General features: G+C 38.0%; 1 protein-coding gene across 2 annotated transcripts; it reads right to left on the bottom strand.

The window, feature by feature from the left end:
* Positions 1-972: 972 nt before the first annotated feature.
* P2RY10 (P2Y receptor family member 10) lies at positions 973-19,542 on the bottom strand. 2 transcript variants are annotated; one of them, XM_009235005.3, is made up of 3 exons: positions 19,405-19,542; positions 17,024-17,072; positions 973-4,178 (listed from the first exon to the last, which is right to left on the bottom strand). In XM_009235005.3, the coding sequence occupies exon 3, from the start codon at positions 4,163-4,165 to the stop codon at positions 3,146-3,148; it is 1,020 nt and encodes a 339-aa protein (XP_009233280.1). In that variant the 5' UTR covers positions 4,166-4,178; positions 17,024-17,072; positions 19,405-19,542; the 3' UTR covers positions 973-3,145. The 2 variants fall into 2 exon arrangements, with proteins under 2 accessions (XP_009233280.1, XP_009233279.1); XM_009235004.3 differs by lacking the exon at positions 17,024-17,072.
* Between the last annotated feature and the right edge of the window lie 1,657 nt (positions 19,543-21,199).

Raw genomic sequence — 21,199 nt, 5'->3', positions numbered from 1 at the left:
GCCTGCTCTCCATTCACCTTCCATTATAATTATAAGCTTCCTGAGGGCCTCACAAGATGCAGAAGCTGGTACTACTTGTACAGTCTTCAGAACACATATTTTATAAGGGTAATTCATTTGATCAGTGGCAAATGTTATACCTACACTCTGTGGTAGTATTTAAAGCTTTTGCATTTTTATTTTTGTGGGTACATAGTAGGTGTATATATTTATGGGGTTTATGAGATGTTTTGATAAAGACATGCAATGTGAAATAAGCACAGCATAGAGAATAGGAAATCCATACCCTCAAGCATTTATCCTTTGAGTTACAAACAATCCAATAACACTCCTTTTTTTTTTTTTTCCGCTCTGTCACCCAGGCTGAAGTGCAGTCAGTGGCACAATCTCGGCTCACTGCAACCTCCATCTCCTGGGTTCAAGTGATTCTTCTGCCTCAACCTCCCGAGTAACTGGGATTACAGGTGCGCACCACCACGTCCAGCTAACCAATAACACTCTTTAAGTTATTTTAAAATGTAAAGAGAAACAGCATATCCAGTCATGCATAAATGGCATTTAAGGTCATATAAATTGTTGCAAAGGTTATATTTCTCCCATTTTTGCTAAATTCCTTCCCATTTTTGCCAAAACTCTCAGAAGTTTAAACAGTCTTTCATCAGTGTTATGAGATACTGAATGGGTTCTATGAGGATTTTGATAAATGCCTTGCAGAGATTCGGGGGGAATGTTTAGCTTTAGTGTTGACTTTTTGAAAAACTAATTCAAGGATGTATGTTTGATGTCTTGTTTGTCTCAAATTGTGTGCCTGTGACAAGCATAGGAATAACTGTTAAAATTGTTGTTTATTGTAATACCTTAAAGCAAATTCACTGATTTCTTGCACTGCTATGCCATCAGCTGAAGCACTGTCACCTTTTCCTTTGACATTATATAAGATATCCCCTTTAAAATTAAAGAACCAGCAGTCGATTGCTTGAATGTTTTTATATTTTTATGTTTTTCTCTCTCACCACATTAGAGATTCACATGTCAAAAAAAAAGTTCAAAGATTCCACTTAAATGGTAGTCAAAATAAAAAGCATGTTGTTTAATTTGCCCACTATTCCATAAATCCTGTGCTTGAAGCACTACCTGTTATCAACCACTTGAAAGGAAGGAATATGAAGTGTGACTCTTGAGGATTGTGGTTCTATTTCTCCACAGACATAGCAGGGTGTGTAGTTCCAAATGGGTTTCTTCCAAAGTCATCTCCTCAGAGTAGGACTGTCTATGTAGTCATTCTGATAATGTTGCCATTAACTACAAGCACATCTGAAAACCCTCGTAAGGAAGTGCCATTAGATCCACATTAATAAAGTACAAGGAAAACCAGTTTAATTACTTTATAAATGCATAACGTTTTCTTTTCCCAGTGAGAGATCTTTTAAAAAAATTCTCCTTTTTTTGCTATTCATTCTTCCATAGTCACTCTGTTCAAATGAATATTCTTGAACTACTACTTCCTTTCTCCTCCCTTCACACCAAATGTCTATGCTATTTATATTGCAGACATAAAAGATAAGAGTGATGAAGTCAGCTTCATAAATTTCAACCTGATAAGCTGAGGGATTGTTTGTTATCAAATTTTTTAAAATGGTGCTGAAACAACACGCATAACATTTGAAAAAATAAGATAAAAAGATTGTCAGAAAGAGGACACACACTTTTCTCATATTTATGATGGATAATACTTTCTGCTTCTAATGAAGATATTGTCAATTATGCTCACAGAAATCTTCTTAAAAGTTTCTAAAAAACAAATTTGTTTACAATATTACATAGCTATATTTAGGAAAAGTGAGCTTAGGTGAACTCCCCACAAATTTCCAGGTTTTATAGAATGTTTATCACTCCATAGGTTTCTTTTTCACCTACTTATGGGGTTTGTAGGACTTGTATCATGCCTCAAAATATACATTTTTTAGAAATAATGAACTATTTGAGTTTCCTATACTCCTTATCATCAGGATTCTCTACCTTGGAACAGTATTAGGACAACACATCTATTTACCACTTAAGACCTTGCGGTCTGAAGCTTGACAGGCCAAACCCACAACCCACAGATTTTTTGGAGAATTCCAGGCAAACCAAGTTGAAATGGCCTTGATCTCATGTGGCTTAGCTTTAGTCTGTCTTCATCATTGAAGGCTAATTTAGTATAGACCTAATAAATGTAACAACAAAAACAAGGGAATAACATAAGCATATATGGTGTATTATACTGGACCAATTTTGGCTAACCACAGTTGATCCTGAGGCAAATTGCTTAACCTCTCTGAAGTTCCATTTATTCTTTTGTATCGGCAACTTCCACAGGTTTATTAGGAGGGCAAGATGAGATGTTATGTGTGGAAGAGTGGGAAGGGGGTGAGGGATAGAAGACTACAAATGTGGTGCAGTGTATACTGCTCAGGTGCTGGCTGCACCAAAATCTCACAAATCACCACTAAAGAACTTACTCATGTAACCAATACCACGTGTAACCCAATAACTTATAAAAAAAAAAAAAATACCTAACAAAGTGACAACTGAGAACACAATAGGCACCCAACACATTTTCAAGGAATGAATGAATTTCCATGCCTTTTCTTTAATAACGGACTTGTGGTCCTGAAATTCATGCATATATTGCTTCAATTCTTCACACTGTCTTGCCTGTTAGAAAAATTTACCTGTTAGAAAGACTAGACATTTTTACTCTCACTCAGAATTTAAGGTCTTTATATGAAATATTTTTTTTACATGCTAGGAAAAATTCACATATTTACTGTGCATTATTAACAATAACTTACTTATTGAAAAAAATTTAAGGTAAACTATTCAACTTTTATTTACATCTGTAAAAACTTGATCTAGGTTTCTTAAATAAGAAAGTGGCTTGAATTTCAAAGAGGAATCAGGTAAATCTATTTTCTCTTCCTCTCTCACGTTTTTCACACTCTGCCTTCACCATCACACCCCTGTTGACTGTGAATATTACGCAAAAGTACTTATTTCTGTTCTTTACAAGGTTCAATTAAAGAAATTCGTTGACAATTCTGGCCTTTGGAAAAAGACAAGGAACGTAGGTAAACAAAGGCGTAATTAAAGAGATATCTTAATTTTAGCCAATCATTGATGAACCACTCTCCTTGCTCATGAGGCGGGAGCGGGTCACAGAACTGCCATGGCGGGATAGTTGGTCACGAAACTCTGAAGCCATAAAGTAATAAAGAATTGGATCCAAAAGGCAGCAGAGACTTGCAAGGCACAGGCAAAAAGGGTGGAAATACAGTGCGATTCGGACAATGGGACAACTGCTAATGATGGTTTCCTTTACCATGGTGTAAAAAATAAAGTTAATATGATAGGGAGTGAAGCAGATGAAGAAGACTGCAGCACACATGAACACCATCCGCAGTGCTTTCTGCCTCTCACTGATCCCTTGGAAAGCCATTGGTGGCTGTCTCAAGGATATAGTAGTTTTCCAGGTACACCATGCGATGATGATCACTGGGATCACAAATCCTGCAAGCTCAGCAACTGTGATCATCCCGACCAACGCAACTGCATTCATTTGCTTGTATCCAAGATCAGCAAAGCAGGACTTGTTGTTGTTTAAGTCTGTGCTTCTCAGGATGGGAAATGGCAAACAGGCAGTCCCCACAACGATCCAGATGGCAGCACTGATGCCCACATCGTACCTACGCTTCCAGTCTCTGGCCCTGAAGGGCTTGAGGAGAAAAAAGCACCTTTGAAGACTGATGCACGTCAGGAAACAAATGCTGGCATACATGTTGAGATACTTCAGGTAGAAGCAGAGCAGGCAAAGGGCTCTCTGGAAAGGCCAGTGGTGGCTGATGTAATAGTAAATCCGGAGGGGTAAAGATAATACATGAGCAAGGTCAGCCACAGAGAGGTTGATCATGAAAATGATGGCTTTATTTTTCTTGCTGATGAAGCGGCACAGAACCCACAAGGCTGCACTGTTAGCCAGAAGACCAGGAATGAATATGAGGATATAGGTGGTTGCATAGAGGGAGTACTGAAATTTCACATTAGTGACATTACAGTAAATCTCAGCAGTGCCGGTTCTGTTGCTACCCATCTTGAATGTTTCAGTATATTTGTCAAGGTTAGCCATGGATTTATGGTTCCTGCCCAAAGTAAAACAAAATAAAGAGTATAATGGTTAATTAGTTCTTTAGTTAACACCTAGATCTCTCTTTTATACTTACAGAGGCACAGACTATTAGAATTAGAAGAGACCTGTTTACATATAAAGAATTAGAGGCTCAAAGAAAATACAGTACTGATCCAAAGTCACCCAATGTAACAGTTAAGGAACCATAAAATTGTCCCACAACTGCCCCCCCAGATTCTCTAAGTTGTATTTTGCAGGCAAAAATGTCTTGAAATATTAAATCTTTTATTCTGACCACAGCAAAAACAGCATAGAATTCAAGTATATTTATTTCGACTCCAAATTTGTCTTGTCCAAAGCCCTGGTTAGAATAAATACTGCTCACTCCCAATTGCAGTAGTAGAAATTTAGCCTCACTTTTTAGGTTCCTATGCCTGTCCTTTGTCTGCCATTTTGCTCATTGGGTCCTGGCTTCTTATCTTGCAACCCCATCACTTGAAAATTGTCCTGCCTCCTTAAGCCTGCATTGTCCGAGTCCCGACTGATTTTCAAGACCTAAGAATGTGGCCTCATTATTCTATCATAATAACTTGTGACTCTAGGTTATCCTGCAGTTTGTCTCTCTCCCTAGGCTTGGGTATCCAAATTTACATAAAAAGCTTTAATAATACATGAATTTAGAAGCTAAAATAGAGTATTTTCCTTCATATAATCTTGGAGGGGAAAAGACCAATTCTATCTCTAAGTAGAATCCTGTATTGGTGTGGCAACATTCACCTGGCATATTATCCAACAGTCACAATAAACATAGCTTTGGGCACTAGCAAAACAGGGCCATTGAAACCATTTTTGAAGACAGTTTAAACTGTAATGCTTTCTTTATTCATTAAAGTAATCATTATGAGAGATTCCTTCTTTTTTGGACTTCCTTAATCATATTTTATGATTTAGTATGGTTTTTATTATGTGCTATATTAAGGTATAGAGAGAGTAGAGTAATCTTTAGAGATTATCAGAGGCTAGGCGTGGAATTATGCTGATTGCCTGCAGATAAGAATGGTAGGAGAGCAACAGATTCCTCATTTTGCTTTAACTATCTTGTAGAATTTCAAACTGGGAAGGACCTTTGGAAATCATCAAATTCGCTCTCCACATAATATAGATAGAAGCAAGGCTCAGAGAGAGGAGTTTATTATGGCCACACAGCTATTAATGGAAGATCTGAGACTTGAAATGGGAGGACAAGGGACCTTGCTTCCTTGCACACCCTTCGCCTCATCTTTGTTTTTCTCCCCATGACAAAGTTCACAAACATACCTTCTGTGCATATTGCAGGAATGTTTACTGTATTTCAAGCTAGAAGTGGAAAAAAACAATGTACTGTGGTTGTTTCTCAGATAGGGAAGTGTTTCTGTTGTTTATTGTTTTTATTTTGTTTGGTTTAAAGTAAGTTTACAAAAAACAAAGAAGTAACCTGGTTTTAGATTTTCCTTATAAGTAGCAGAAAGGCTTCCTATGTCATGTTAAGTCCTGCTCCAGGAAATAGAGCTGTGCTAACAAAAACAGAGCCTCATGTGATGAATTCACAGATAAAAGAGTGCGGATGTTATGAGCTGCTGTTACCGTAAATAAAACTTTTACTTTTCCCCATTCTAGTCCATGTCCCTATTTGTCCTCTTATTTGTGATACGTCTTAAATAGTCATGCAGTCATCTTGCTTATGTATGTGTTACTTAGAATGGAGGGTGGAAGGGACTCTCACAAATGGAAAGGCAGGAAATAATTATCATGTGGTGACAATCAAGGATGTATCCCAAAATCTGTAATGGAAGTTTTCAAGTATATTTATTTAATTTAATTTTCACAACTGTCCTAAGATGTAGGAACTATTATCACCCTATGATCTAGATGAAAAAACTGAGCTTCAGAGACATTCAGTAAATTGCCTTAAGTAGCAAAGCTAGAAAATGGTAAAGATAGGATTTACTATCATTCCTGGCTTGCTCTGAAGCCTATGATATTTCCACTATGCCACTTTCCTCTCCCTGACTAGGAGGGACTACTTAGTAGAATTTGGCTGTCTTAACTATCACTTCACATGCCTTTGCGTGCTCATAGCTTAGCTCCCACTTATAAGTGAGAATACCTGGTTTTTGATTTTCTACTCCTGTGTTACTTCACTTAGAATAATGGCCTCCAGCTCCATCCATGTTGCTACAAAAGACATTATTCCGATTTCACTGTGACATGTGAAGAGCACATTGTGGCAGAACCATTCTAATCCCATAGTAGAAACTTATATAACACTAGAATTCCTCTAGTTGGACAGTCAGAATAGAACTAAACACCTGTCCCTACTTATGCCACACTGTTCCCACCCTACCACCTACTTTGATTTTAGTGTTGGCACTGCTTCTACTATCAACTATTGTCCACACACAGGCAGTGAGAGAGCAAAGAAAGATCCATCAGTGCATTACAATTTCAAGAACTAAGAATTGTTCATAACCCTACTCTCCTGCAGTCACACTTCCACTTTTGCACTTAAAAGAAATGGCTATTTGTTTTAGCTTCACTGGTGCAGAAAGTTTCACTTACAAAATGGGCGTGTTCTGTTCATACCTCCCTGTTAAATAACAGAGCCCAATTATGCCAGAACAGCAAGCTAGAGGTCAAGTTTACACCTTTTTTATTTTTTAAATGTGGGTTCTTATGCTTCTGCAATTCACAGTTCATTGTGAGCTTAGAGATTTGCATGGCTTGTTTCCAAAAACCTCTTTTTTGCTTCAGACTGAAGGGAAGGTAAGAAGGGCTTTTTTTCCCCCAAATCTTCTTAGTGACCATTAGATGTAATATCCCCATGATGAGGAGAGGCAGAAGTTATTTATTTGGGGTTGAGCAGAAACACAGACTCTCTTAGAGGGAACACTTAGCTTGCTATTGGACAATTGTGTCATTTCTGAAATATAAGAAAGGAGAAGCTAAGAAGCCACTAACAAGAAAATCCTGGATGGAAGGACTAACATCAGAGTATACTCCTTCTCTCTGTTCCCTCACTCCATCCCTCTGTGTGTGTGTGTGTGTGTGTGTGTGTGTCTCTTTCTCTTCCTCTCTCTATCTACGAGTCTGGCTCTATTGTTGCCTATTTGTGGGCAGTTTGCTCCCTTTGTGTTGCCAATTTCTCTCCCCTCCAATCTGGACATATTCTTGGTTCCTGTCTCATAGGGTTGTGGGATTGGTGACTCATTCCTGAGTCTGTGCTTCCCTTTTCAGTCAGTGCCCTGACTCCCCTCCCAGACACTCAAGCTGGAAATTAGGGAGTAATTCTGACCTTTGCCAATATATTTCCTCCCATAGACAATAAAAACCCAGAAAACCCAGGTAATTCTTCCTTCCATGTAAAATCCTCTCTAATCTATCTCCACCTCTACTGTCACCATCCTAATCCAGGCTGCTGTCATCAACCCTATTGGCTATTGCAACAGCTCCCTTACTAAACCGTTTGCATTCCAGTCCTTCCCCTAAAGTTCATTCTCCATACCATGTCTAACATTAACATTAAGTATGACTACCACTTATTTAGGGCTGCCTTTTATTTACAGGCTAAACACTTCATTCATTATCTCATCCATCCTCACAGGAGTCCTGTGATTATTTCCACATTGCAGATGAGAAAATTGAGGCTCAAAGAGGTTAAATAAGTTGTGCTGACGTCACAAAATTCACATCTCTGGTTCCTTTTAATCTCAATCTGTGGGTCTGAAAGACCTTAAACATTCACTCAATCTAGGTAATCCTATACATCATTACACACTCTCACACTCTCTGTTCTTTCTCTTTTTAGCATCAACATTTGTAATTTGGGTTTTTTTTTAATTTGTTTATTGGTTATTACCCTCACTGTGCTGTTAAGTCCATCAGCGCCACAAAAAGATCTCCTTTGTTCATCACGATATAGCCAGGACCTAGCCTAGTAAGCATTCAAAGAACACATAAAAAGTATAATTGAACTGAACTGCTTACACAATAGTCCAAAGTTTCTGTTTAGAAGTATTAAGCATAAATTTAAAACCTTGATATATCAACTAGTACATTTCTGATGCTGACTATTTCCCTAAAATGTTGTCTTCTGACTTGGGCTTCTCCTATCAATATTCCCTGCACCTATCCTTTTCAACTCAGAAAAGCAATACCTGTAGAGGCCTGAGAAAAGAGAAAAGAAATCAATTTAGAAATCACAGGTGGTGGGGAGGGGGGAGGGATAGCATTGGGAGATATACCTAATGCTAGATGACGAGTTGGTGGGTGCAGCGCACCAGCATGGCACATGTATACATATGTAACTTACCTGCACGTTGCGCACATGTACCATAGAGCCTAAAGTATAATAATAATAATAATAATAATAATAATAATAAAAAGAAAAAAAAAAGAATTGAAAAAAAAAAAAAAAAAGAAAACAAAGCACTCAACTCCAACATGGCAGTGTTAAGCTGGATGCAGAAAAAAAAAAAAAAAAAGAAATCACAGGTGGTCAGACATATCCTATGGGTAGAAACTAGCACAGTCCAAGGCCTCAGGGTACCATCAATACTACTATCTGGACCTCAGGAAAAGGACAGTTTCATGATTTGCTTTCAAAGTTATCTCAACCTTTTATTTTTGTTGGTTGTCATTCTGTGAAGGAAATCAGAAAATGACTTGTTATCCACCTACACATGGGACCTGAAATGGGAGTGAGGAGGCTGCGTCTATAATCACTAAAGCCCTCTACATTTGAAAAGAAAGCATAAAGGGAAATAACTCTATTTACTTTTCCATGGCTTTTTGAGGACTTCGGCTGCTTTAAAGCCCACACTCAATCAGCATATATTCAATAAGCCCCATCCTACGAGCTATTTGCTAGGTTCTACGGAGAATATAAAATCATCCACAATGATCTGTGTCCCTGAGAAACTTCCTGTCTTTTAAAGGTGAAGGAAATAACAATATTTTACCCTAAAATATATTTCTTTAAAATATTTTGAAATGATTGCCTCAGGGTTCACAGACTGAGGTGGGGAAATTTTGCATTTGCAAAGAATCTCCATTAATGTAGCCATTCTTCCCCATTCTATGCTTTTCTCAGATCCAAGAGAGATTGAGCCTGACATCTTTAAAAGTTGGAAAAGAAACATTTACCATCTGTTCTCTCTGACAGAGGTTTCATCTATAACAAGGCCAACTCTGTTACCAAGCCTCTTACTTCGTTCCTCCAATAACTTATCTTGCCACCAAAAACTGTTTTTGAACATACTCTGAGTTCACATTTATTCTGTAATTTCAAGATGGTATATAAGCTTTTCTTACCTATTGGGAAATTGAGTCTTCATTCTGCAGGCTCATGTGTATATACTTTAAATAAATTTGTATTCTTTATCTCATATTAATCAATCTGCCTCATGCCAGTGATTTTGTAGCAAACCTTGAGAGGGCCAGGAGCCTATGGCCCCCATAGGGGTAACATTTAAAAATCTCTAACATCACAATCAGTGAATAGCAACAATTGAAGTGAATGGCACAGGTGATGAGAATCCCTCATGTTGGCACAGCATCATTCCTGTAAATTAATTAGGAGAGACACCAGTACTATTTTAGCTGCTAAAGATAACATATAGGATTTAAATAGAACAATGGATAATTCAGGAAATGTGAGGTAAATTTTTACTTTATCTCTTACCTCACCACCATCTTTATTTTTCTCTCCACCCCTGTCCCCGTTTTCTGCCGCTGAGAGAAAAATAAAGAGGGTGGCTGGGGAAGAGATAAACTTAAAATTAACCTCACTTTGTCTGAATTATCCATTGTTCTCTTTAAATCCTAGCAACCTTTCAAAGCTGAGGTCAAGTTGATCTCTTCAAAAATTCTCCTTAAGCATGACCGTTTTTACTGGTTATTATTAGTATAATTCATCTGAATCTTAACAGTTTGTGATTTCATCCAAGTAGACATTCTGCTATGTGGGTGTCCTATATGCTAATTACAAAGGAGGATGGAGTGGAATGGGAAATTCCAGAGAAAAATAATCCATGGTTGTTGCCTTCAATAAGTTTACAGTCACTTGGGATAGTCATAAGTAACTAACCATAATGGATTTCAGAAACATTTCATGAAAGAGGTAACAAAGACATTTCTGTGGAAGCAGAAATAAAGCCTGCATAGAACAGAAAGATTGGAAGTCAATTTTTTAATAAGCAGTTTTGGGAATGGGCAGGATTTTGGAGAAGAAAAGATGGGAAAGGTTTCCAGGGATGGATAAATAACATCCAAAGGTCCCAAAGTATAAAAATGAATGATATATCAAAAGGAAAAATAATAATTCTATTCCACCTAGTGAATAGGATAACATGGTGGGGAGGGTGAAATGGGAGGTATGATTGAAGGAAGGGAGTGAAAGGGAAAAGAGACTATAAAGGTAGATGGGACCAGGTCATGAAAGATTTTTAATGCACTTCATGACGAATCATCAAAGGATTCTGTGAAGAGATGCGATATCACCATACATGTGTTTTAGAAAGATCAGGCTGCTGGCCAGGTGCAGTGGCTCACACCTGTAAACCCAGCACATTGGGATGCCCAGGTGGGTGGATCGCTTGCGCTCAGGAGTTTGAGACCAGCCTCAGTAACTTGGCGAAACCTCATCTCTACAAAAAAATATAAAAATTAGCTGGGTGTGGTGGCGTGCCTATGTGGTCCCAGCCACTCAGGAGGCTGAGGTGGGAGGATCGCTTGAGCCGGGGAGGCAGATGTTGCAGTGAGTTGAGATTGCACCGCTACACTCCAGCCTGGGTAACAGAGCAAGACCCTGTCTCAAAAATAAATAATACTTTAAAAATGAATAAATAAAAAATAGAAAGGTCACGCTGGCAACCGTGTGGAAGATGAATTGAAGAAATGGGACACAGGGAATCCAAATCACTTTGGGAGTATGTAGGAAGACCAACAGTTGAGGTTTGCCTGTGACTGAGGGTTTTTTGGGACATAGTATTTTCAGTGCTAAACCTGTGACAGTCCAAAGCAAAGGGAATAGTTGGTCACCCTATTAGATTAGAATTTAAAATAAAAGTCACATATGGAATTGAGCAATTTTGAAGACTGCTTGAGGGGTCAAAGATGATTTCATTTATAAAATATGAAATGTTATAAAAAAGGTATCGCAGTTTTGCACTTTTCCAAAGCAACTTCATATGCAGCAACTAACAGCATTCACTTCTGCTGATAATCGGAATCCATTAACCTATTTCTTATTCCAGTATTTTTCAATTTTGTACTATCTGCCAACCCTCATCAATTCCTAACTCTTGAAATGGTTTTCTTTCTCTAACATAATGACTGAGCTTCACTACAAATTGCACTATACTAACTTGCACCATACATTTCCAGAAACCTTCAATATCTAAATGCTTCCATTTCTCCTAGTCTCACATAGCATCCTCCCTCATCTTATTTCCTCCTGTGTCTAACCCAGATTAAATAGCTGGCCAAATTATCCACTCTTACACAAGAATACACAACTTCTTTGTTCTCCATTCTCCTGCTGCACCAGCCTGGCAAGGCCCTAATCGCAGTTTAAGTCCACAACACATTTTCTTTCTTACTGTCCAAATGGCACAATTATCCTGTTAAAATACTAGTGTGTATTTGAAATGGCACAAGTGGAAATTAATGATCTCCAGTCTAAAATTATTTTCCTCTACCCTCTTTTTGCATGAACCTGCTTAGTATCTTCTCCTATTCCCATGGTGGCTAATCAGCCCCTTTACTATTCTGCTAAAGCTTCTTCCTCTCTCTCCTGCTCCCCATCCGCCACTTTTCTCAGAAGACTATTTGTTTTAGCCCTCAGCTCAAAGAGTAAATTGAGATTATTAGGTGAGAAGAAATCAAATTCATCTATTGTCCTTTCCTAACACGCATAATTTTATTTATAGCTGCACTCTTCTTACTTCCCAACACAGCTGTCCTTCCTGTTGCTCAAGATGAATTATCACACTCTTCTAACCTCACTCAGGATTCTCTTCATTGATTGTTCCCTTTCACTCCTAGAAAATCGTGGTTTTCTACACTCTCAGCTAGAGCTTTTTCATCAAGTCTCTCCAACTCCCAAAGTAATTTTCTTGTCTATGCACCTTATTCTAGCTCTTTGTTGCCTTCCTGCCCTTCTCTCCATAGTTGTTTATATCAGTTTTTTTCTTTTCCTCACTTTATATCCATTCTTTAATGCACTTCAAGGTGGCATACATGTCCCCACAACCTCACTTCAGTCAGTACTTCTATGGCTTTGAATTACCCAGAAAGAGGTGAGAATAGAATTCCCAGTGCCTCCAATGCCAGCCTTACAGAAGTAATTACTCTTGGTACCTCCAGTTTGAAGTGCTCTGTCCAGGGTACATGCTTCCTATTCCAAAGGTCAGGACCATTAAAAGAGATGCCTTTTCACTTGAAAGAAGGGTATGTTGGTGAGTGCCAAATCCTGAAGGGAATGACCAGCATAGAGTTTTAATCTAATAAGAAAAGCAGAAAAATCAGCCACCATCTCTGAAATAACAGGATTCACTTACAAATTGTGTCTTTAAACACTATACAGCCATAAAAAGAATGAGATCATTTCCTTTGCAGGGACATGGATGGAGTTGGAAGCCATTATCCTTAGCAATCTAATGAAGGAATGGAAAACCAAACACCACATGTTCTCACTTATAAGTGGGAGCTGAATGATAAGAACACATGGACACATGGTGAGAAACAACAAACACTGGAGTCTGTTGGGGGCTGTTGGGTGAGAGAGAGCATCAGGAAGAATAGCTAATGGATGCTGGGCTTAATAACTAGGTGATGGGATGATCTTTGCAGCAAACGACCATGACACACATTTACCTATGTCACAACCCTGCACATCCTGCACATGTACCCCTAAACTTAAAATAAAAGTTGAAGAAAAAATGGAAAAAAAACACAAAAATCAAAGTATGGCTCTAAAGATGTTACTGATAATAAAAATGGCACAAAGTTATGACTAAAACTCCATCATATTCCTTTTTTACCTGGAGCCCAACTCAGAGGTCAATATTTTACTTCTGTCTCAATATTGCATCTCAACTCCCATTTTTTCCTTGCAGCGGGCAACCCTACTCTCACTCCCCTCTTCTTCGAAATCCTATTGAATTTATAGCCTGCACTGTGAGAAGGTAAGACTACAGAGCATAGGCACATATTAGCAGAGCCTTAGGCATTTTTACTTGTAAAGTCTCTCCCATGAAACACTCTCCTAAACAACAACCGTAATCTTTTTGCTTTCTGCTACTGAAGAAAATGTGGTCAAAGCAAGAATAATAAGGTTTTAGTCTAAGAAATCTGAACACCTAAGAGCTTTAAAGAAGGCAATCCAGCTTTCTTTTTGAAATCCAACGGGAATCCCTTAAGCTTAATTAGGAATTTGATCACTGAAAACTTTATTTTGTGGAAATAACTAAATGTTTTCTCAGAATACAAAGGTATGGAAGGTCTTTAAATATGATTCATTGGAGCTGAGCCCAAAATCTTACTAGATACTAATACCATCTACCCAAAAGCAGCTGCTCTTCCAACCAACTAGCTCAACATTGTGGTTTTCACAAAGTTACAGCCAAAGTGAGCTTATATTATTATGGCATCAGAATTTATATTAGTTTCCTAAGTCCCAGTGAGGAAATTTCCACATCCTGTCAGTAACTAGCTAAGTGCTATTCACATGTTACCTCTAATCTTTGTAAGAATTCTGAGTTAATTACTATTATACTCCTTTACAGATTAGAAAATGGAGTCTCAGCAGGAGTAAGTGACTTTCTGCAAGTCAGAGTTATGACTTCAGTTGTAATAAGGCTTTTCATAAGCCCAGAAGGCTAAAATTATTTTTAGCTGAATAACTTATTATATGGACAGAAACATATTTTAAAGTGGTATTTCTGTGGATAAGACTGTTCCTCAGAGATAAAAAAGCTATTGTTTTCGGTTCTAGTTCTAGCAGTTTTATGCATATGCACTATGCATATATGGCAAATTGCTGCCCACCAGGTGTCAGGATAGGATTATATCAAAACCAATGTTCTTTATGGAGTTGTGCTTATGAATTCAAATTATAACAATCTGCAGATAGAAGTAATGGAAAAATTTCTTTATAACAGGAGTGATCTGAATAGGACAGGACTTGCTGTAGGATACAGAAGACTCAAAAGCAGTATAATATATAGAAAAGTGTTCTGGCTTTGTAGCTAAGATACTTGGATTTCAGTAATATTTAAATACTCTTTGTGCTGCTCTGATACGCTCTTTCCCTTCTGTGAGTTTCATTTCCTCATTATTAAAATAATATGATTTGAACTAGATGACCTTTAACTCCCTTCTAGCTCTCATTTGGCATGATTTCATGAGAATTCCCCCTCTGAACCCTGCTCCTAACTAATATCATCACCATTGACACTGCCACCACTTATGCAGCTGGTACCAACTCCATAAATCTTCACTCTCAATCTTCCCTGTCTTTTCACCACTCATCAGTAAGTCACTGGCACCACTAAGTAAACATGTTTATCAAATTTACTTCTCCATTTTATTGATTCTGAGGCCTGTCTGTGGGCTTGTCTTTCTGGGAGGGGAAGAAAAAATTAAACAGAGAAAAAAAGTTGCTGATGGGGGCCCCTCCCACTCTCTAGACAATAACTTTTACATGTCATCTGGGAACTTAACTTGCTTTGCCTCATCTTACCTTTTTCTTTTATTTTTTAACCACTAAATTTCACATGAATTATCCAAGCCAATCTGATCTCCATGACCCCGGTATTCTTCATTCAGCCACTTGCAACCAGAACCAAAGAGTAGCAGCTAGAATTGGAAACTCTGCTGTTTCCTGAATAAATCTACATCAACTCCAAATAAGCCTGGTTGATATCAGATACACACAAATTTGGACACATTCTGCAAGTATAGACATTTTCTTCTGTTAGAGGAAGTGAAAATTATTTTTATCCTTAAAATGAATTAAAGCTATTAGACCATTAACAAAAAAACAACTTAAAGTTTGAATTTGAACTTTCATGCATGAATATGTGTTGGATTTTCAATCATTTAGGAAGGTGGCCTAATTAGATATCATTTTTGCAGCTGTGGCAGCATTTTATGGGTGGAAATAATCATGTTCTTTGGAAGACCTGGTACCATATCATGTCTCAATTGTCGGCTCTCTGGCCTGAAACAATTCACTTCATATCCCCGGGCTTCAATTTCCTCTTTTGTAAAATTAGAATAGTTCCTGCCACATAATTTGTTTTGAAAATTAAAGAAAAATATGTGTGAAAATAATAATCCAATTAAATAAACCCACAGAATGAGAGAAAATATTTGCAGACTATGCATCTGACAAAGGACTAGAAACTAGAATCTAAGAGGAACTCAAACAAGTCAGCAATAGAAATAATCCCATTATAGAGTGGGCAAAGGACATAAATAAAGATTCCTCAAAAGAAGATATACAAATGGCCAACAAACATGAAAAAATGCTCGACATCACTAATTGTCAGAGAAATGCAAATTAAAACCAGAATAAAATAGCACCTTACTGCAAGAATGGCTATTATTAAAAAGTGAAAAAAAAAATAAATGCTGGTATGTATGTGGATAAAAGAGACTGCTTCTACAATGCTGGTAGAAATGTAAATTAGTACAACTTCTATAGAAAACAGCATGGAGATTCCTTAAAGAGCTACAAGTAAATCTACCATTTGATACAGCAATCCTACTAATCACAATTGCAAAGATGTGTAATGAATCTATGTGCCAATTGACTAATGAGTGGATAAAGTAAATGTGGTGTATACACACTATGGAATACTCCTCAGCCATAAAAAGGATCGCAATAATGGATTTTTGCAGTAACTTGGATGGAGGTGGAGTCCACTATTCTAAGTAAAGTAACACAGGAGTGAAAAATAAAAAAACAGATGTTCTCACTTATAAGTGACAGAAAAGCTATGATTATGCAAAGGTATACAGAGTGATATAATGGAATCTAGAGACTCAGAAGGGGGTGGGTGAGACAGGCTAGGCATAAAAATATTACACATTAGGTACAATGTGCACTACTCAGGTGGTAGGTGCACTAAAAATCTCAGAATTTACTGCTATATAATTTACCCATGCAACAGAAAAAAACACTTGTAGTTCAAAAAATATTGAAATAGAAATGAAAAAAAGAAAATGTGTGTAAAAGTACCTATTTTCATGTCTGATACCCAATAAGTATTAAATAAATGTGAGTTCATTTCCTCTTTATTTGTACACAGAGTCATCTCCAAGGGCCTTCGATTGGATCCTGTACATTTCTGGATTTAGAAAATCCCCTAAGAAGTGTAGTTGTAGCAGAGGACTAGAATATCTACAGCAGTAATTTTTAAAGTTAAAGGGTAGAAAATAAGTGTTACTTGATAAAACATATTCCTTATTATAACAAATATATTTGGAAAACAAAATAAAAAATGTCATTATAGTTTCTGCAATACAAACTGTGAAAGTAGAGATCTACAAAATCTTCTTAACTGTTGGGCACTTAGTACTTGGAAAATGTCAATGTGATGGAGCAGATTTTTCTACAAGTCCAGGGTCTGGTCCCTAGGAAGGCAAGTTCACAGTAACCTTGTAGTGAAATATTTATGTTTCTCAAAGGGAACCTTGATTTTAAAAGATTGAGAAATGCCAACTGAGTGTCATTGTCACTGTGGAAATCAGATTTCAGAAAGTTTTATCTTTTTTCTTGCATTTTCTCATTTTTAAAAAAGGGAAATTACTTACAAAGCATTTGCCTGTGGTCTAAAAGTTGAAGCTCTCAAGATAACATTACCTGAAAGAAATATAATGGCAATTGGGAAAGGATACTCAATTCTCTTGGAGATCTGAACTACATTTCCAGAATGTCCTCTCTAGATAGATTTCCCTATTATGGCCCCATTATTCACTACTCCATAACATTTAACTATTCTTAGGTATCTAACAGCCTAAATCAAATCATTGGATTGCTAGGAAGGAAATTAGGAACCATCTATTCTAAGCCCTCTCCCATTATAATAGATGAGATTATTGAGATGCACAGAAATGAAATAACTCACCAAAGGCCACACCAGTCATTGGCAGAACTTGAACTATAACACAGACTTCTGACTCCTTATGTATTGATCTATCTATTTTATCACTCTACCTGTGATGTATATGAACTGATACTAGGAGAACACTTCCCCACAAAATATACTGATCTGAAGAATAAATAAACCTTTTTGCCAAAAGCTTTTAAAATAAATCATAGATCCCCGGGATGCCATTGCCTTGATTGTTAGAACTTTTAGAAAGTATCATTTTACTATAAACAGCTCTGTTCTCTTTGCTTGAACCATGACAGAGAGCTATAGTATAGATAGGCGGCCTATCTTCTTTTTTTTTTTTTTTTTTTTTTTTTTTTTGAGCCAGAGTCTTGGTTTGTCTCCCAGGCTGGAGTGCAATGGCACAGTCTCGGCTCACTGCAACCTCCACCTCCCAGGTTCAAGCGATTCTCCTGCCTCAGCTTGCCCAGTAGCTAGGATTACAGGCGCCTGCCACTACACCCAGCTAATTTCTGTATTTTTTAGTAGAGACAGGGTTTCGCCATGTTGACCAGGCTGGTCTCGAACTCCTGACCTCAGGTGATCCACCTGCCTCGGCCTCCCAAAGTGCTGGAATTACAGCATGAGCCACCAAGCCCAGCAGGCTGGCCTGTCTTTTAAAACCCCAACTCACTTACTTCAAAGCAAAACAACCCATAAATGTGTTTATTCATTTGGTGTCTTCAGATTTGAGTAGTCTGTACAACTTGAACTCTACAACTTTCCCAGTTGAGCCCCAAAATAAACTGCATTTGGCCAAAGAATCTGTGTTCAACAGGAACCATCGCAAAAACAATTGCCCCAAATGTGTGATCTGATTCTGACCGTAGTTTACACCATTTTCTACCTCAGTATATCTGCATATCACCTACTTTCATAAGTGATTAATTTTACTGTGCTGCAATTGCTAAGAGATAGTTTCTGCAATTAACAGACATCATAATGACTCCACACATCCATTTGAACAACTGAAATAAAAATATTCTCACTTGCAGGATTCTTGGAACTGAGCCTACTCCCCTGGAAAGCACAGCCAAATCTGGTATCATTCTATCCGGCCTTATCCTGGTTCTAAATGATTTGGCACAGTCTCCCTTCAGGGACTCCTTAGCTGAAAGTCTCCTTTTGATTTAGTCATCTTAGCTCAGAAGGAGAGAGGTGCTAGTATTCAGAGTAATAGCAATAATAACTGAAAAAATGAGTGCCTCACTCATGGGCTCTGCTATCCGGTAAGGCTGAACTTCGGTCAAAATTAGCTTTCAAAGGATCAAGGAACCACTCTGACCAGACTCTGAAGTCATCTGGGATACTTTCTCCTTTCCTAACCTAAAAAATGGCAGGGTCACAAATAAATTTACAGTATTCTCTGGGAGATGCAAACTGCTGTAGAGCAAGGCAAACATGAGTTTAAAGACACAGGTCCTAGATCCACCTATACCACTAACAAGCTGAGTGAACCTGAGTGTCTTCACTTCACTGGCTCTCAGTATCCCTGACTGTATTGTGAGGGATTTGGATCTCTACAGGCCCTTTCAGCCCCCAGAATCTATTATCCTGCTTTCTACTATTTGTCTCAGTATCTCTGAAAGCTACATTTTCCAAAGCAAGGATTTTATACCTAAAAATCTGCCTTCACGATGCAGCTAGATAAATTATACACCATAAAAAATTAAATTGACTTTTATTGGCCGAATATGTCAAGTTGTCCCAATGAGTCTCACTGAATATACTCTTCTTACCACTTTGTGCCATCTTCTCTGGTCTCACTCTATAAAGAGCCCTCATCAAAGAGTTAGCTGCATCACAGACTCCATGCTCCTGGCATAATGAAGAGGACTGATGGCGTTAACGTTAACTTTGGACTCTGGTCAAACTCAACGGTAATTATCTTTGCTCCTGTTGTAAGATGTCTGAGATGAGAAACCAGTGACAATTTTAATACAGACACTGGCCCTACATCCACCTCTGTTCTGATCTTTATGATCACACCAGTCTTCCCACATGAAACCACCAATCCCCAGGTGCTAGGCATTAACTTACCCTGGAGCTTAGCTGGGATAAGCACTCTTATTTCTTTGCAGGGAGCAAAGGGTAGAAAGCTTTACTCTGGCGGCATGGATCCTGCTGATAAGTGACACATTTGTTGTTGAAAGAGGAAGTTGAGTTTATCTGGTGTCTCACCACAGAAACCTTATTTGCACAAGAAAGGTAAGTCCCTTGAGCAAATGACGTTACTCAAATTTTATTTTTTTTATTTCATTGGTGCAGAGAAATTCAAATAGCAGGGAATCAGAGGCTATGCGTACTCACACAATGGCTATATAACAGCCTTCCTCACCCTATCTCCTTCCTTGACAACCGACATATCTAGATTTTCACCGATTCCAGTAGGTTCCATGGTAAGATGAAATTTTCAGGCAAATCTAAAGAGTGTTTACCTAGTAACAGGAAAGCTACAGCTTGTGCAAGCCTGAGGGGCAAAGGCTGAAGAAACCTAAAAAATACAAGTCAAAATTAGAAACAGTAGAAGTACCTTTGCTTAAGATGTTCCCTCCATCTGGAGTGCCCCTCTCCCGACCCCTTCATCTCAAGGCTCACAATTTAACACATAGTTTCATTATTTTTGTGTATTTATTATCCCTTTACTAGACTGCACACTGCTTGAGGGCAAAGATCATGTCTGATTCACATCTGTATTCCCAACTTGTCCAGCACAAGGCATTTTCATGAATTGTTATTGAATGAATACATATGGGAATTAATAAATAAACACATGCTCAAACAATGCATGAATAAGTAAATGAACATTATTGATTACAGGATCTCCCTCCAGTGTACTAAAATTCCGGTTTTTATGTACAATGTACATGGGGCCTTCAAAACTATGTGAATACAGGAAGATCATACACTTGAGGACTATAGTGTCAACTAAGTCTGAGAGTAGTTTTGAGAAACGAGGTTTAAAATGCAGCACAAACCCCTGTTGGAGTGTAAGGGAAAGAGAAGCTGACAGTATTGGAAACTAAGAGCTTGGGATGATTGATGGAAATGTCATCATAACTTGTGAAGACTGGCATCATCCTGGCGGATGTATGTCAAATGAAACAAGTTTAGCCTTTCAATCCCCTTCTTAATTTTGATTTCAAATGTTTATTCAGCTCCTATCTTTTGTTAATTTAGGTTTCTGAATTGGCATCCCTACTGAAAAGAGAATACACTGACAGGCCAACACACACCTCAGTCCATTTGGCAGTTCTGTTCCTCACTATGGTTAGTGGGAGCCAGTTTTCCTAGGGTAAGATTCTTCTCTGAACAAACAAAGAATTTCCAGACGTGTTGAGCTTTGAAGGCAAATCCTGGGATCCAGAAATACAAGAAATCTTTTTCTTACAATTGACTATCATCACCACATCCCAACTTTATTTCACAGACAAAACCTTCACATTGCGAGAAGGAAGCCTACCAGTTTACTTCATTTCTGTCTTGCACGCAAACAGCCTCTTCTGTCACTGACACTAAAAAGGGAAGAAAAATAAAACCAGAAGTCAGTGTCCCAATTCAAATGAAAAATTTTAACTCAGGTAAATTTTGAGTGTTAATTATTGATATGGTTTGGCTCTGTATCCCTTCCCAAATCTCATCTTGAATTGTACTCCCATAATTCCCACGTGTTGTGGGAGGGACTTGATGGCAGATCATTGGAATCATGGGGGCAGTTTCCTCTATACTGTTCTCCTGGTAGTTAATAAGTCTCATGAAATCTGATGGTTTTATAAGGGGTTTCTGCTTTTGCATCTTTCTCATTTTCTCTTGCCACCGCCATGTAAGAAGTGAC

Source organism: Pongo abelii, chromosome X (assembly GCF_028885655.2).
Source record: "Pongo abelii isolate AG06213 chromosome X, NHGRI_mPonAbe1-v2.0_pri, whole genome shotgun sequence".
NCBI lineage: Eukaryota > Metazoa > Chordata > Mammalia > Primates > Hominidae > Pongo > Pongo abelii.
The sequence above is the reverse complement of the archived record's forward strand: the minus strand, read 5'-3'. Positions and strand labels throughout refer to the sequence as shown.